The sequence below is a fragment of the Aplidium turbinatum genome, chromosome 15, assembly GCF_918807975.1.
Source record: "Aplidium turbinatum chromosome 15, kaAplTurb1.1, whole genome shotgun sequence".
NCBI lineage: Eukaryota > Metazoa > Chordata > Ascidiacea > Aplousobranchia > Polyclinidae > Aplidium > Aplidium turbinatum.
This window is the reverse complement of record NC_137486.1, coordinates 10,341,652-10,357,840: the sequence shown is the minus strand read 5'-3', so window position 1 is coordinate 10,357,840 and position 16,189 is coordinate 10,341,652. Positions and strand designations below refer to the sequence as shown.

The 16,189-nt window shown below is 35.8% G+C and overlaps 1 protein-coding gene across 1 annotated transcript; it reads left to right on the top strand.

Moving 5' to 3' along the window:
- The first annotated feature begins 957 nt into the window (after window positions 1-957).
- On the top strand, window positions 958-16,103 carry LOC145784280 (acetoacetyl-CoA synthetase-like). Its single transcript, XM_082596070.1, has 14 exons — window positions 958-1,091; window positions 1,651-1,770; window positions 2,954-3,175; window positions 5,374-5,484; window positions 6,279-6,376; window positions 8,447-8,646; window positions 8,831-8,972; window positions 10,537-10,617; window positions 10,921-11,045; window positions 11,486-11,673; window positions 11,960-12,211; window positions 12,703-12,831; window positions 13,522-13,763; window positions 14,179-16,103. Exons 1-14 carry the CDS (start codon window positions 1,022-1,024, stop codon window positions 14,314-14,316), a joined length of 2,118 nt encoding a protein of 705 aa, XP_082452196.1. The 5' UTR covers window positions 958-1,021; the 3' UTR covers window positions 14,317-16,103.
- Window positions 16,104-16,189: the final 86 nt, after the last annotated feature.

Sequence of the window (16,189 nt, the reverse complement as noted above, 5' to 3'; positions counted from 1 at the left end):
TATTACGGAATGGCCCGTTTCGGTGAGTCCGATTCGGTGAGTCCAATCCCTTAACCGGGGATTTTTTCAATTTTTTTTTTGAATTATCTGGTACCATAGCCTAATTATCATTGTCGTTTTAGGGTTAGGGGTTTGGGGTTAGGGTTAAGGGTTAAAGGTTAGGAACTCACCGAAACGGTTCACCGAGTAGTAGCAGACCCACATTATTAACCCACAAAACAAAACTGCAGCTGACTTTAGGTTAGTCTGATTTGTAATCTTTGTATGATCGCTACTTCACACATTCTTAAACCAATTTTATAATTTTGGTATCAAAATGACGGCAATTAAATTTTCTTTACAATCTTGTCAAACTTGACGTGTATCCAGGCCCTAAGCTTGTGTGGACTACTTTTTAGAATGTGGGCCTGGAGAGCAAAAAATTTGCTGCCTACTTTTAAAAGCGCGGAAACTTTTTTTGAGAGTGACTTGCAAGCGCAGACAGAGCGAAAAAAGTCACTTCGCACGTCACAGAATTGGATCATTGCACTGTCAATTTACACTAGGCTAATATTCTAACAATATAACTGTGATATATCCACTTGTACAAATAATTGTTAGTTTTCTCTCACATTGCCGACCCCCTTTGATTTTTTGTAGTTGCGCCGCTGCTTACAGTTGTAATGTGAAAAAATGTCATCTGCCAGGTTAGTTAATTTTGTGCAACATGTGGTAAGCTTGCGTTTACTGATGTTGTTCGATGGTCATTTTATTTTTGTTTCGATGCAAAACGTACATAAAATAAAAACGTACAGTAAGCAAATTGTGCATCCAATGAGAGAGTGCTAAAAACAGTATCTTTAATGACGTAGGAGGTCGTCGAGTCTGCACTCTCTAAATTATTGTTAATTTTAGAATTTTTCTACGATAACTTTACAGTTTTAAGTAGCATAGAGAAAAGTATGTGTTAGTGACAATTTCAAATCAGATTGTTTTGAGACTATTGCCAAGGTCTGTTGCAGTCCTGGATGTACAATTCTTAATGGAGTTATTTTATTGTTGCTGCAGGAGTACAAAGATTGATTCAATCAGTAGTTACAATCCTGGATATGGTAGGCATGATACCCTAATTTTAGTCCACCTTATATCAGAATGTTGTTTGTTGTAAAGAACACTACAGTATATACAGTATAAGAAATAAAGAGTATAAGATGTATTATACTTGGTTGTATACATATTTTTTACTTCATATGTGGTCATGTCATGTGTTAGAATAGATTTCATGTGTTAGAATAGATTTCATGTGTTAGTATCTTGAATTTAGGAGACAGTAATTAGTTGAGTAAGAGGAAATTTAGTTTTTGAGCTGCTTTGCATTTTTCACATGATGCCCGAGTTTTATTGAAAGATATAGTTTTTGATGAGCCAGCACCCAGCATGTTAGTTTGCATGAATGGTAACTTTTTTAATCATATATGCTTTAGATTCTATTAAGTTATGGTTTAATTGTGTAGCCTACCGTACTTAAAAAGTTTTGGTTATCATCCTGTTATATTTTCTGTTAACAGCACACTTATATATTTAACATTTCTTCCAGATCGTTTAGTTTATGTGTAATGAAAGTACCACTTATCATCTAAGACTAATTTTGTTTTATTAAAATGCCTTCAGAAGAAATCAATGGACAGCATTCACATGATGCAAGACCTCTGTGGCGTCCGCCATTAAATAAAATAACACACATAAAAAAAATTACGGCTCAAATAAATGAAACTTATGGTGTAAAGATTGGTAAGTTTCAAAAAAAAAATGAAAGTATAATTTTATAGCATAAAGGCTAGTCAATAAAGATAGCTAATTTATCATATATATATATATATATATCAAATCATCATCATTACTATAGAAATAGTCTATTTCATGCTGTATTGTATGTTCACTTGTGCAGATGACTGATGACTTACCATACTGTAATATCCAAGTGACAATGCCCCAAGTTTCATAAAAATTTTGCATGACAGATGCTCAGCATTAAGTTAATGGTGTCTTTGTAATACATTAAGTCAAAGAAGTCAGTTACTATATCGACGGTCAAAAACAGAAAAGTCGTATATAAGTGCATTTTTACACTTTAGAGTGAAAGGCCAAAAAAACATTTTTTTTTTCTTTTATAAATTTTGTTAATGCTTTTACTTTGAGCAGTAATATCTGTAACTAATAGTACCGGTAGTAAGATATAGTAGTAGATAGATAGCCCTAAGTGCATAGGTTTTGAAAATGCAAAAAAGGGAATTTTTCAAAATGTCACCAACGACTTTCTTGTTTTCGATCGTCGATCTGCTGCACAATAACTAATGGTTACTTTGTGCCATAAAGCATCCTATAGTGTTCTTTCTTATGAGAAAAAGATGTTTTTGTAGTTGACATAATAGTTGTGAAAAGTTGTCTTAATATTTACGTTCTCAATTTTTTATTCGTTTTTAACTACTGGAAATTGTTAATGTTGAAAACATTAATATATCAAGATACTGAAACCAGTTTTAAAAATGAAATCCCCTTTTTCTTGCGTTTGGGGTTGACACAAGTCATGTTGTTAAATCCCGGAATGGCCCGTTTTGGTGAGTTCGATTCGGTGAGTCCGATCCCTATTAGGTGATTTTTTCAAATTTTTTTTTTTAAATTATCGGGTACCGTAGCCTAATTATCATTGCCGTTTTAGGGTTAGGGGTTAGAGGTTAGGAACTCACCGAATAGTAGCAGACTCTTAAATCCAGGCACACCAGCCAATGAATTGTGTGTTCATCAAGCATTGTTAGATCAACATATCTATCCTGGGGTCGGTATGCAGGACATGGGTAGATAATGATGAAGATGAAATTATTCATGTTAACACATTAACACAAGCCAACTACTAACTCATATGGTTGTTTGCAATTGGCTTTGAAATGTTTTTTTTCTAAATTCTGATCTTCAGAAACGTACAGAGAATTGTGGAAATGGTCTGTAAACTACTACTCTGATTTTTGGAAAGAGATGTGGAAGTATGGTGATATCATTTGTTCAAAGATGTACGACGATGTTGTTGATACTTCTCAAACAATTCTTGATAATCCACAATGGTTCAAAGGTGCCTTGTTGAATTATGCTGAAAACTTAATGCGATTTGATGATGACAAGATTGCTCTTATCGGGACAGGTAACCGCTATTTGAATGAACAAATTGAACATATTAGGGGGACTTTTTTGTTTACAAGTGTTGACTAAATTATGTACAGTCCATGGCGACCTTTATACACAGGCCATGGCAACGTGCAGCTTAAAATTTGACTGAAGGCCGATCTGTTAACTTAGCCAAAATCGCGAGTATAAGTTGATAATGTCATTGTCATTGTCATTGCAATGATGTCATTGACATTGACAATGTCATTGCATCTCAACATTCTTAGAATTTAGTTCTGTTTAAATTAGCGGTTCAGTTTGTTTGCATCTCAACATTCTTTGAATTAGCAGTTCAGTTTGTTTTCATTCCTTGCTATCACGATAATAAATAGTGTAGGCTATGTCATCGTTAGAAGTCAGACAAGTCAGACAAATGATAGGAGCTACAATACGTAGAAACTAGTTTTATAGTTAAAAGTTCTCTCCATTTACAATTTTAATAGATTTGAATTTTTACATGTTGATTATCATCTTATTATCTAGTGTATTGACCTAAAGTCTTATAGTTATGTATAATATTTGATCTTTTCTATTTCTTTACTATATTATCTACTTTTTTAACACTTTCATTAAATTTTATAACCATCTTAATAGTATATCATTCTTTATTATTGTTGCAGTTTATACTGATGAAGCCACACTTGTGTGGCGAAAGCTCTGTATTTAAATAAACCGATTCTTCTGATTTGGTGTGATATTGTTTACTTTATTTATAAGTTGATAGTTTGAGTATTAGTTGATAAATAGAGTCTTTGTCTATATTTTGTGAGAGTTTGAGTTACTTTTGTGCTGTTTTTACTATTTAAATAACGGAATAGATTTTGGCACTTGTACTGGAAATCCAAAAAGCGTCTGACAACACCGTTATTTTGGAAAATATTGTCATTTTGTCAACATAATTTTAGGAGTTTTGCAGTGATTTGGGATTCAGTGATCACACTTTTGCAATTTAAATTGTTTAAATTATCATTTAAAAGGAATATAAAGTGAATTTAGCTTAAACTTTGAAATTGAAAATACATCGGCCTTCAGTCAGGTCTCCAGTTTGTACGTTGTCAAGGCCTGTGTATACAGATCGCCATGGTACAGTCTTAAGCATTGATTTTAATGGCAAATCTGAAGAACTATTTTATATACAGTAGAATTCGCCTATAGTGACACTTGAAGGGACCGCAGAAAAAATGTCACCATAACCGAAGTGTCACTATAGCCGAATTCTACTCAACCATTGCGTATGCAAACGTGACTTTGCAACAGGTGTCACTATAGGCGAAGTGTCACTATAGCCAAAGTCACTATAGGCGAATTCTACTGTATGATATAAAGAATTTTTTAGATCAATTCTGAAAGTGATTTGCAATGTTGTTGTTTTTTGTATTTAAAGTGTAATGTGCTTAACTGCTTATTGGTTAGTGAAACTGCAATTGACTTCAATTTCAAAAGACTGTTAAAAATGCAACAACTTTCATGTTTTGATTTGTTTCTGGCCATTACCGTTCTTAAAATACAACAGTTCAAAACCAATGCTTTGCTCAAGCTGAATTCTGAAAAATGCATCTAACTGAAAAAAGCGTGTCAGTTAAAGGATTGGCCATTATCAATCGAAAATGAAAGACGTCATACTTGAATTTCACCCAATTGTTAGGGATCATCATTGGTGCATATCCAATTATCCATGTTGTTTTGAGCGGAAAGTTGAATTCCCACTAAGGACTTCATGGGTGTGGAGGAAATATATATGCATTGTAGTTATTGCAAAAAGCAAAACATAAAGTAGCCTGACCTCCTTGTTGTAATCAACTGAAATCATTCAATGGAATTTGTCAGTTGTCTGTGTAAAATTTTCATAATTTCATGTACAAGTAGTTTAAAGACAGGAAGTTATTATAAGAGTTTTAAGTACAATGCAAATCTAAAGTTTGAGAGGAATTTTGCCCTCTAATTTTAAAGTCTTTCTTGTCGTACTTTGTAAAATAAGGTTTTATTAATAGTGTAGCTACTACCCAGATAGCAAATCAGTCAGGTTTTTTTCAACGGGGAAAAGAGGCTAGTTTGACGACTGGATAGTTACTTCTTGACTTTTTGTTATGCAGTACCTCGCTTTGTTGTTTTTGTGTATGAAATTGACTTGCTCGTAAAACTGATCAGCTTCATTCCAACCTACTTATACTTTAGGTGAAGGACAAACTATCAAGAAAATTTCTTACAGCCAGATGCACAAAATGGTTGCTCATTATGCATCGGCATTAAGAAAGCTTGGCATCAAACAAGGGGACAGAGTAGTTGGTAAGTTGTTTCATGTTATGCCTTTTTACCTTTGTATCGTTCTACTTTTAAGTTATTACCAAATTGTCACTCTGGGGTACTATCACTCCACAGATGTTATTTCTCTTTGTTAAGTGGATTTGTAACATGCATCCATTCCATACAATGAAGTTAGCTTGTATTTGTTGCTAGTATTTGCATGCATTTTTAACACATTTCATATTTGAAATTTTATTTTATGTAGTTCACATTTGGGGCATTGTATTTATAATTATCAACTTTTGTAACAGCTAATAATAGACTTTTCTCATTTTTACAAATCTTGTGCACATTTAAAAATTCTGCAAAACGTTTATTGAGGTATCTATGCACTGTAGAGTGTAGATTGTAGAGAGCCATTTTAGAACTAAAGGAATTCACGTTTGATGCTGAAATTGTGATAAAGACGAAGATTTAAATTAGAAATTCTAGGCTAAAGTTTTTCCTCATTTTTTTCATACACTAACTTCGGGGAAATATTTTGAGGTTGTAGCATGCACAATATTTGTAAAAATTGGAAGATCTATTTCTAGTGACTGCAAGAAGAATTTAATTATAAATGGAGTTCAGTGTGCAGCAATTGCAAGTAAGACATGTAAAAATATCCCATTTTAAAAATTTTCAATATTCTTAATCACTGGCAGCCACTGTAACCTTTTCACTTCTAGAGAACACCATGTAACTGTAACGTACAAAGTGTAGCCTAACCTGTTAGTTCAAGAAGTGAATTGTTGCATTTTTGGCATTTATTTAGTTTCTTGTTTGCTTCGTTATAGGTTATTTTCCAAACTGCATTGAAACTGTTATAGCGATGTTGGCTACAGCCAGCATTGGCGCAGTGTGGAGCAGCACCTCACCTGATTTTGGAGTTGGTGTAAGTACGAAATATATGCTTGTGAGCACAGAAAGTGAATTCAGGCCTTAAAACTCGTGTTTTTTTCCGGCAGCCATCGTGGCCTACCGAGAGCTCCTTCTCGGCGGACAAATCTGCGCGCTTGGAGGCCAAAATATGAAACGATAAGACAAGTAAATAGAATTAAACTTGCAACAGTGTTACAATGATCACTTAGCGTTGTTGAAGTCTGGGCGACGTCCTGCTATAGAATCGTTGTATCACACAAATAACTGCTTTATCGGGATTGTAATCCGGTATTGCAGGACCATCTGACGACACTAAATTGTTGCAACTACTCGCAGCTCAGAAGATTGTTTCAACTGCATTAAACCGCCTTTCATAAAACCTGACCATTTATTCCGTTATGATGCTGGGTTTTTTTTGCTGAGACTTTTCTGCCATTTGTCTGAAATGACTTGAAAAATTTCGGTTATTTTTTTATTTATTTCGGTGATTTTTTCTGATGAAAATAGTCCTTTAAAGTATAGCTGATACAAACCAAAATTTGCACTTCCTGACTAGCTACAACATTAAGTTTCGCTGAGAAACATTGTCGTGTTTTATCTGAGAAAAGTTAGAACAGACAAACGTTTCTTCAACGTTCATCAGCGAAACTCAACCTTGCAACACCCGGCCGCAGCCATCTTTTATTGCACCGAATTGACTATATATTTTTTCGAACATTTTGACCGAATTGACTGCATTTTTTCGGACATTTTGCTAAAAAATCGGTCAATGACCGATAAATGACCGAAAAAAACAGTTATGATGTCACCATTGAAGGTGTGAAGTCACTAACCCACAGCCGGAACATTTCTCAACTATGAAGACACGTGTTTTCCCCTCCGATTTCAACTAACCTAGTTCTCCTTTTTAACAACGATTCAATGTCCGACAACATTGAATGGATATAAAAACAACAACATTGCCAGCCTATGTAAATTATCACTTCGGATTAACACTTTGTTAAAATAAACGTCGGGAATTGCAAACAAGACTTACAGCGCTGGTGATCGCAGCTGGATGTATTCCATTTACAATATATAGGCCTACAATAGCAAATGTTCCCGCGCAATACAATAATGGTGATTATGAGGCGCTGACCTAATTCTGCGTCACTCTTTGATACTACATATTTTCGACATTTAATCCACGATCATTCTAATGCGAAATTAAATAATTGGCTAGAAGAAACCGGCGGCCAAACTTGGCCGACTGAGGAGGTAGCACCGGCGGTCATTTAAGCACTACTTAGCGGCCATGGCCGCGATGGCCGCCGGTTGCTTTAAGGCTTGTGAATTGCTAAGTATCGATTGTCAAATGCCTACAGAGTATTAAATGAACTGCACTTTGCATTGTGTTGAAATTGTTAACTATGCTTTCCAATCTATCTCTTGTAGTATGATGGCTTTTTTATGGAAATCCCTCGCCTAGCACTCATGTAGCGGTGTAGATTTGCTTTTTGTCAATGTCACCATTGCATTGCAGCTCAAACAAAAGCAAGCCTGGAACGAGAATAAACACAGAATTTTTCTCCCGTTTAGGATGAAATTGGTAGGCTATGGCTTGTTTTATTCAGCCATGTTAACTCTGAGGGAGTGGCAACAGCTGATAGCAACTTTGTCAGAGGAAAAAATTTATAAAAATGCATTTTTTAAAACAAAATTATGACCAGTGCTTTCCTGTCAACTACTTCCCACACACACAGACGAGAAAGTACGATACTGTATTATGAGTAATCTATCCCCGGTTTCCGATGCACAGCTGGTGAAGTTGTATTGAGTCGTGCTCAAAACGCATTACCAATTGGTGGTGAAACTCAGGCTGTCACGCAATTGACTAAATTTCAACTGGGAATGTTTCCGACAACATTTTGTGGCATGCTTCTGAGTGTGCCATGAAAGTGCCAACATCTTTTTTAGATGAAGCACCATAACATATTGTGCTAGAGCTAGAGGCTCAGTGCTTGTTTCTACTATAACATCTTTCATTGTGCTATTATTTTTTCTTGCATAGGCTAGTGACATTTTATCATTTTTTGCTATTCAGGGAGTCTTGGAAAGGTTTCAACAGATCCGCCCGAAGTTAATTTTTTCTGTAGAAGCAGTTCGATACAACAACAAAACGCACGACCACTTGCAAAAACTTGAACAAGTAGTTGCTGGTCTTCCTGACCTCGAGAATGTGATAATTATTCCTTTTGTTGAGGACGATGCTGAAGAAATCGACATATCGAATGTTCCCAAAAGGTGTGTGGCCTACTTGCTTTGGTCTGTGAGTTGTTGGAATTTCGCGTTATTTGTGCAGCATACAATGGCATCTTTGGCGCATTTTTATGTGTACCCAAATTACAACTTTACTTTTGGTTAAATTTTTCTTGCACTGAACCAGTTTATTCGTCTAGTGAAAGTAATGGTGGTATTTTTATTTCAGCATGACTTTAAAGAGCTTTCTTGATCTGGGGTCACCATCTAATCCATTGAAATTTGAGCAACTACCATTCAATCACCCCTTGTGCATCATGTATTCATCGGGTACCACTGGACCACCAAAATGCATGGTTCATTCAGCCGGTGTAAGTTGCTTTTTTCTTATTAGTTACATCTGATGACTATTGTATCGCAGTATCCGCTAAACCTTTTTTCCTTTACTCATATATAATATTATACAATTATACATATTTAGAGATGCCTTTGCTTCAAAGTTGTACGATAGTTTACTATTACTTCAAAATGCAGTACATCTATTCATGTGGGAATCAGGACATTTTGGTGCGAGCTGTCGTAGAGACGCCTCACCGCGAGAACATTTGACCCAAATTCCATCTTCTGCCTTCTACAGATATTGTTGTTACCAATGTTTACTTAGCAACAATTTTTCACCAAGCTCTTGTTCTGACGCAGCAGTCATCCAATATTTATAAAAATACAAGCTATGAACATTGAACAAGTAGAAATGTAACTTACAACTGAAATATGATGATGTCACAATACATCGAGGAAAGTATTTGAAAGGGAATTTCCATTTCGATCAAACGTTTCTTTGTCTTTCGCTAGGACTTGAGAGGTGTTTTAGAGAAGAATATTTTTTCTCAAATAAGATTCCATTTTCAACAACTCTCAAATGTTTTGTCATTTTTCTTTGCGCGAAAATTGGGTAAAATTACGTCAGGATAACATTACATTTCAATTATATATAAGATGTAGTTTGTTTCTATGGTTATTTTCCCAAGTCATCTTGGGTGGCCACTCTCATAAGGATGACTTACACGAGCCTAATATAGCAGAAGTCGTTCACATTTTGTACACCAAGTTGATGTTACCCCTTACCGAACGTTATCATGCACTTTGTAAAAAGTAAAAAAAAAACAACACTATTTGTATAAAGTAATCGTACAGTGTACTTTTGCGATGCATTGCAGTATATAATTGTATAAACTTTAAACACGTTTTACACACTTTAAACACACTTTATAAACACGTTTTAAGATTACTTTACACTATAAAGTAATCTTAAAACGTGACAAAGCATCGCTACCGAGGAACTACTATCTGTGAAGCTTGTTGGAGACAGACACGTAGTGTTCACACAAGCTATGGAAAATTTCTAAACTATATATATATAAACTTTTCAAGAGAAAACAATGTTGGTTCGCGTCAAAAAAGGTATAATAAAAAAAGAAAAAAATTTAATGAGAATTCAACATTGGCAAGGCACAATCAATGGATAAAATAGATGTCGCCCCAAATAGTCTCGCGGAAAGATGCGCTTTGCGACAGTTCAGCAGCGGTTTATATACTTGTGCCAAGTGGTCTTGCTAAAATGTCGTGTACCCATTCGCACAATGTCTTTGCAAATGGGAAGAAAGTTTGCAGTTGTGCCGGCAATTGTTTTTCTTTCCCTTTTCAACTTGTAGCGACTACTCATAAAATTCTTGCAATAGCATGGCATATGATGGCAACCTTTGCTTTATCTTGGTATTTGTGCACTATCACCTTTTTCGCTGAAATGTAATAATCTAATCTCAGAGCGGTCGTTGCCACATTTGGTCATTAATTTCCAAAAAAATATATATACACCAAAAAACACTCTTGGTAATGTTAGCAAACGTCGAATCAATATTGTACTTTTTTTTGCAGGGAACCCTAATTAAACACCTTTCTGATCACTTACTCCATGGAAACATGGGAAGAAAAGACGTGTTTTTTTATTACACAACTGTAAGTTGTTAAGCGGATCTTTTCAATTGTCACTTTTGGTTCATTTTGATTTGAGATGGGATCACTGGCCTTCTATTATCTAACCTTTCCACCTTTGTCATTGTTGATGTATTTGAGTTTATACATGCATTAACCGCGACTGTTGTTTGCGTTTTTTATCTTAATTATTACATTTTTTCGTTTTGAAAAGTCGTAATTGCATTGCAATATTATGTCAGGGGCAAATGATCGACCAGTTGTTGAACAAACGTTAAAATGACAACATGACTCCATCTTTCAAAAACACGTGGTTACTGTTTGCAGACTGGTTGGATGATGTGGAATTGGCTTGTTGGTGCTATGCCGTGTGGTGGCGCTATTGTTCTTTTTGATGGCTCGCCTTTCCAACCGGAATCGACCGCAATGTTTGATCTCGTTGATAAATTGGGGTAACAGATGCCTTGTGTTCCTGTAACATTTGTTCTCTTTTTTAACCCATATCCTCCTTTTCTTCAGTTCCAATTCTATATTGTTATAGCGAGGGTACAGGGCTGCGTCAAAACGTTTGAATTTTGTGCTGTTTTTGACTTTGTAGTTTCAGTAATTTAATTCAACCTAATTGTTTTGAGCTGTCAATCTTCTGTTATCATTTGAAAGTGCAGATACAGTTTTGCCAACCTTGGCATACTCTGTTGAACATGCGTTTTCAATGCGTTTTTTTGTTTTTTTCTTAAATCTTTTTGATATCATAACTTTATCCAGCAGAGATGAACAAGATATTAATGAAGACGATTACCGAATATGTTGCTTCTAAACAACGGAAAATGCTAAACACATTGTAGGTTTCAATTGTAATTTTCATGCTGTAATAACTGTTCTTTAATTACAGCATAACAATACTTGGCACCAGTGCCAAGTTTATCGACATGATGGAAGCAAAAGGCTTGAACCCGCGCAAGACTCATGATCTGAAGCATCTGCACACGATACTATCCACTGGCTCAACTTTGACCCCTCACCAGTTTGATTACGTATATGAACACGTTAAACCTGATGTTTTGTTGGCTTCAATGTCTGGTGAGAGTTACTGTTTTTTCGTTTCATTAAATAAACCTCTTACAATCATGATAGACCTGAAATTATTTTATATGTTATCTTGCTTCGATATAATTGCGTAGGCCTACTCTCAATGACAGTCGAATCACAACCTTTATATTGTGAACCAGGCGCTCGCTCTTTAGCCATGCGCCTGTTAAAGTGATGTCATCCTTGGAATATCATATTCGAATTTTGCATATTAACAATTTTAACAAAGCAGTATTTCACTTCATTTATGAAAACGTTTTATTTAATTATTTGTAAGGTGGAACTGACATCCTGTCGGCGTTCCTTGGTGCCAATTGGACGATTCCTGTTTATCGTGGTGAGCTCCAGGGGGCCTTACTCGGAATGGCAATCTATTGTTACGAGGAAGATGAAAAAGGCGAAGGGAAGATGGTTTATGATAAGCCAGGCGAGCTGATCTGTACCAAACCATTTCCAAGCATGCCTGTTTACTTCTGGAATGACAAGGACAATGCCTTGTACAGAAAAGCCTATTTTTCTAAGTTTGCAGGTGACATGAGTTATGCAAGCATGTGTAATGCGTATTCTTACTTACAATTTAAGTTTTTCTATACAACTTTCAAAGTCATACTTTCTAGGAAAGCGATTTTTGGTTTTGAGAAATTGCAAGTTTGTTCCAGTAGTGTTATTGCGCTTGTTTTATGTTTATTTTTTAGTAAAGCCTTAGCTGTTGCTTTGTTAAACTTAAATAACAGTAACTCAGAGAATTATTTCTTTTTTATTGTGACTGTGGCGCAAATGTTAAAATATCCAATAAATTATTTTTACTTTAGCTCACCGTGTATATTTCTCGGACCCATCGGGTGACTTTTCGATTTTACTTCAAGGAAATCGTTGTTTAATTCTACAGAATGTGGAAGCCACGCCTGAGCGAGCACAGAGCGTGAAAAGCGTCTTTCGGTCATCTGATTTAAATATGTAACTATCTAAATTATGAAATGAATTGTGTTATCTTAAGTTTACAAGCAAATAAATCGGCAGGTGTGTGGTCCCACGGCGACTACTGTATGGAGAGCGAACACACTCACGGGTTTGTTCTGCTGGGTAGAAGTGACGCTACCCTGAATCCGAATGGGGTTCGGTTTGGTTCTGCAGAGCTCTACGCCATCGGTAGGTTTGCACGTTGCATTACGGATTGATCAGCTGGCCTTACGTCACGTCACATTGTCATTGTTGTTAGTGAACTGAAGACTTGATTTTGCCAGGGCTGTAGAGTCAGGCGAAAAATCTATGACCCTGACTCGTTTATAACTGGCCGACTCCCCATTCAGTGTTGCCAGATTTTAGAAGGTTGTCGAATTTTTTTTTAAATTTTTGTCTTTTATTAATTCTGTTTAAATTTAATTTTAATAACGGCGACTTTCATAAAAACTAACAAAAATAAACACTTCTCTCTTCTGGTGAAGTTGCAGAGCTCAATGCGGAGAACAAAGATTGAACACAATGTTTAGTGTTTATCATTTTGTATCAAGTCGGAGTCAGCTTTTTTTAACGACCGCGACTCCGCAGACAGGCAAAAACTTTCTGACTCCACAGCCCTGGATTTCACCATCTCTGTCCTCAAGTAAAAAGACTTAAAAGAAGAAAACTGTTTTTTATGCGTTGTAGTAGTTTGGCATTTTTAAAGTATACTTTAGGAAGCACAGAAATATTTTTATCCTCCAATCCTTTCCTTGGTAGAACTGGCCTTACTTGCTGTGATTATATGCGAGTAGCGTTGTGTTTTTAGTAATGAGATGCTTCAATTGCCTAAAAATTCCCATGCTATGACATTAACAATATTTTAAAATCAATTTAAAGTCGAAGAAAATTTTCGAAAAGAAATCAGTGACAGTCTTGCTGTTGCGCAACGACCACAATTGCGGTCTTGCAATGGAGCCACAGAGAGGACCATCAGCAATGAACGTGTCATCCTTTTCCTTAAGATGGTGCCTGGTGTGAGTCTGCAGGATGATCTGAAAAAGAAAATACAGAAGACAATACGAAGTCTTCTTTCTCCTCGCCATGTGCCAGAGGTTATCATGGAAGTAGACGATATCCCGGTAAGTCCTCGTGCTTCTCCAATACATCGGTATTTAAAAGGCCGTGGAGTTTTATTTGTAATTTAAGTCTGAAACTCTCTGTAGGTATCCATTGTTGCAATTTAATGTACAGATTTTGAACTCGGCGAGCAACATGTAAAATTTCAAGTAGACAAGACTTGTCTTTTAAAATTGATGAGATGTACTCTACGTGCCAGAACAACCTGCGTGTTTCCTACGCTACAGCTAAAACGCTACAGTTTATCGTTTGAACATGACGACGTGCAGTCGAATCGTCTAAACTGCGGATACATGAGCTGTTTGGCATGTATGCCATATACTGTGCTAGCATTAAAATTAGTCTCAAAACAGAATGTCTATAAGTATAACCTTTGTTGGAAAGGCAATGTAAGATTACTCTTATTCTTCGTTGCAGTACACTATCAGTGGCAAGAAAGTCGAAATCGCTGTGACGAAAATTCTAGCTGGCATGGATGTGAAGCAGAGGGGAGCGTTTCGCAACCCAGAGTCACTTGATCTTTATAAAGATATTCCAATCTTGATGAATTACTGAATACGGAAAGTATTCTCGGCTATGTAGTGTTTGCTTCCTTTGTGAACGGTGCTTATGCTCAGTTTATTTCCGATCTGCTATTAACCGGTCGCTCGAAATGCGGTTTTATTTTATGGAAATATACTCATCTTTTACCTGAAAGAAATTACCTGTGTTTTCTGAAGAAGTACTGCTTTAAAATTTATTGAGTTCTTTACTGGTTTTTTAATTAAAGAGTTGTTTTTTGTATCTCGGTTTAATTCTGTGGTTTACATCGTACTTTGTTTAAGAAGTGACTCGGTTGCTCTTGTAAGTAATTGTTTTTTTTTGAAATCCACATAAATGATAGAATGTTCTCAAAGCAATTTTCATGCATGGCAATGTAGAGATGCAGGCTGATTTGTTACATTCTACAGACTTTTGCAGTGTTCGCCAACTTTTCCAAACTATCTGAATGGGATTTTCTGAAAACCATATTTCAAATCTTTTTACTGCCCTCCCCAGGAGACACAGTGGGTTTTAACATCACCAGGCTTTAAAAAATAAAGTTTTATTCAGAAAATTTGAGTTACACTGTTAGCCGCTTGAGAACAGTCTGATTTAAGTTTTTTAAAGTACATTTTTTTTCATGTTTTCTACATCCCCAAAATGTGCTGTTATATTATCATCAGTCAGTGAAAAATGAGTAACTCTAGTTTCTAAAAAAATTTAGACGTACACCAACAGTCGTAATACGATGCAAAATGAGACAAATAAAGCAGCCATGGTTTATGTTACTAATTTCTAAGCACGTTTTTCATTTAAAATTTTACCAAAGATTTATATTCTTGTTTGCTGAAAACTTCTCACTGTGTTGTAGCCTATTGAAGGTTTGGTTCTGATAAAAGAATAGAAATACTTTCTCTGACGGTTAAACATTCTTTTCATCGCTTACGTCTACACAGTCTTTACTCTCCAATGTTTTGTACTTTTGTGTGTAGTAGTTGAATGACATAATTTATTATTTTGTATGTTTTACTACTGTATTAATCAATAGCTTTATGTGGTAGGTCTACTTGGACAGAGTTGAGTCTATTTTAAGCCCGATGTTCTATGTGCAAAAAAGTTTTTACGCAGAAATGCTGGCCGAAAGCCGTTCAGTATGTTTATTACTTGAAGCTCAAGGTTGGAAATTCGTCACCATTTCTGCAACTGTTTGTTTTTTAATTACTTTAGTTCTAGCGGACTTATGGCTAGCAACAGTTTTATTAAAAACGAGTTTTTAAACGTTGAAGAAAGGCTAGCATGTATAATGTATATTTCAACTTAAAACTGTTTTAAATCTGTTAGAATCCTAGTTGTTCCGTTATTTCTCTGACCATGAAAGTGTTCCAGTATCACAAGACACGTTTAGGAGAACTGTCATGACGTCATTATCTGATGGCGTCGCACGCACGACCGTTGAGAGACTACTGTAATTTGTGTCCGAGCTTCAAAAACTAGACATCGCTAAAATGTACTGTAGAAAACATTTTGCGAAATTTCCTTTTCATCCCAGTCCTCAGAAAAGATTTTAGGTTTCTAAAACCATCCCAAGTCTATAACTATTCCCTGTCAACGTTATTGGTCGAACGTCGTCTAGAAAATTACGTCATATGATGTGTGATCTTGCTTTTGTAAAGCCAAATGTATGATGCTTTGCCGTGCTGAAAGATATAGTCCCCCCTACGCTGTTATTGCGGTGCTTGTGTTTTTGATACGGTTCACACGAATTTTTTTAGCGAGTGTCTTACTATGCACATATCCACAGAAATACACAGACGTTTTTAATACAAGCTCTGATCTGCGTCTTGCCGGCAGGACATGAACACAGTTGAATGTTTGGAAGAGTCAACTAACATCTCAGCTATATTTT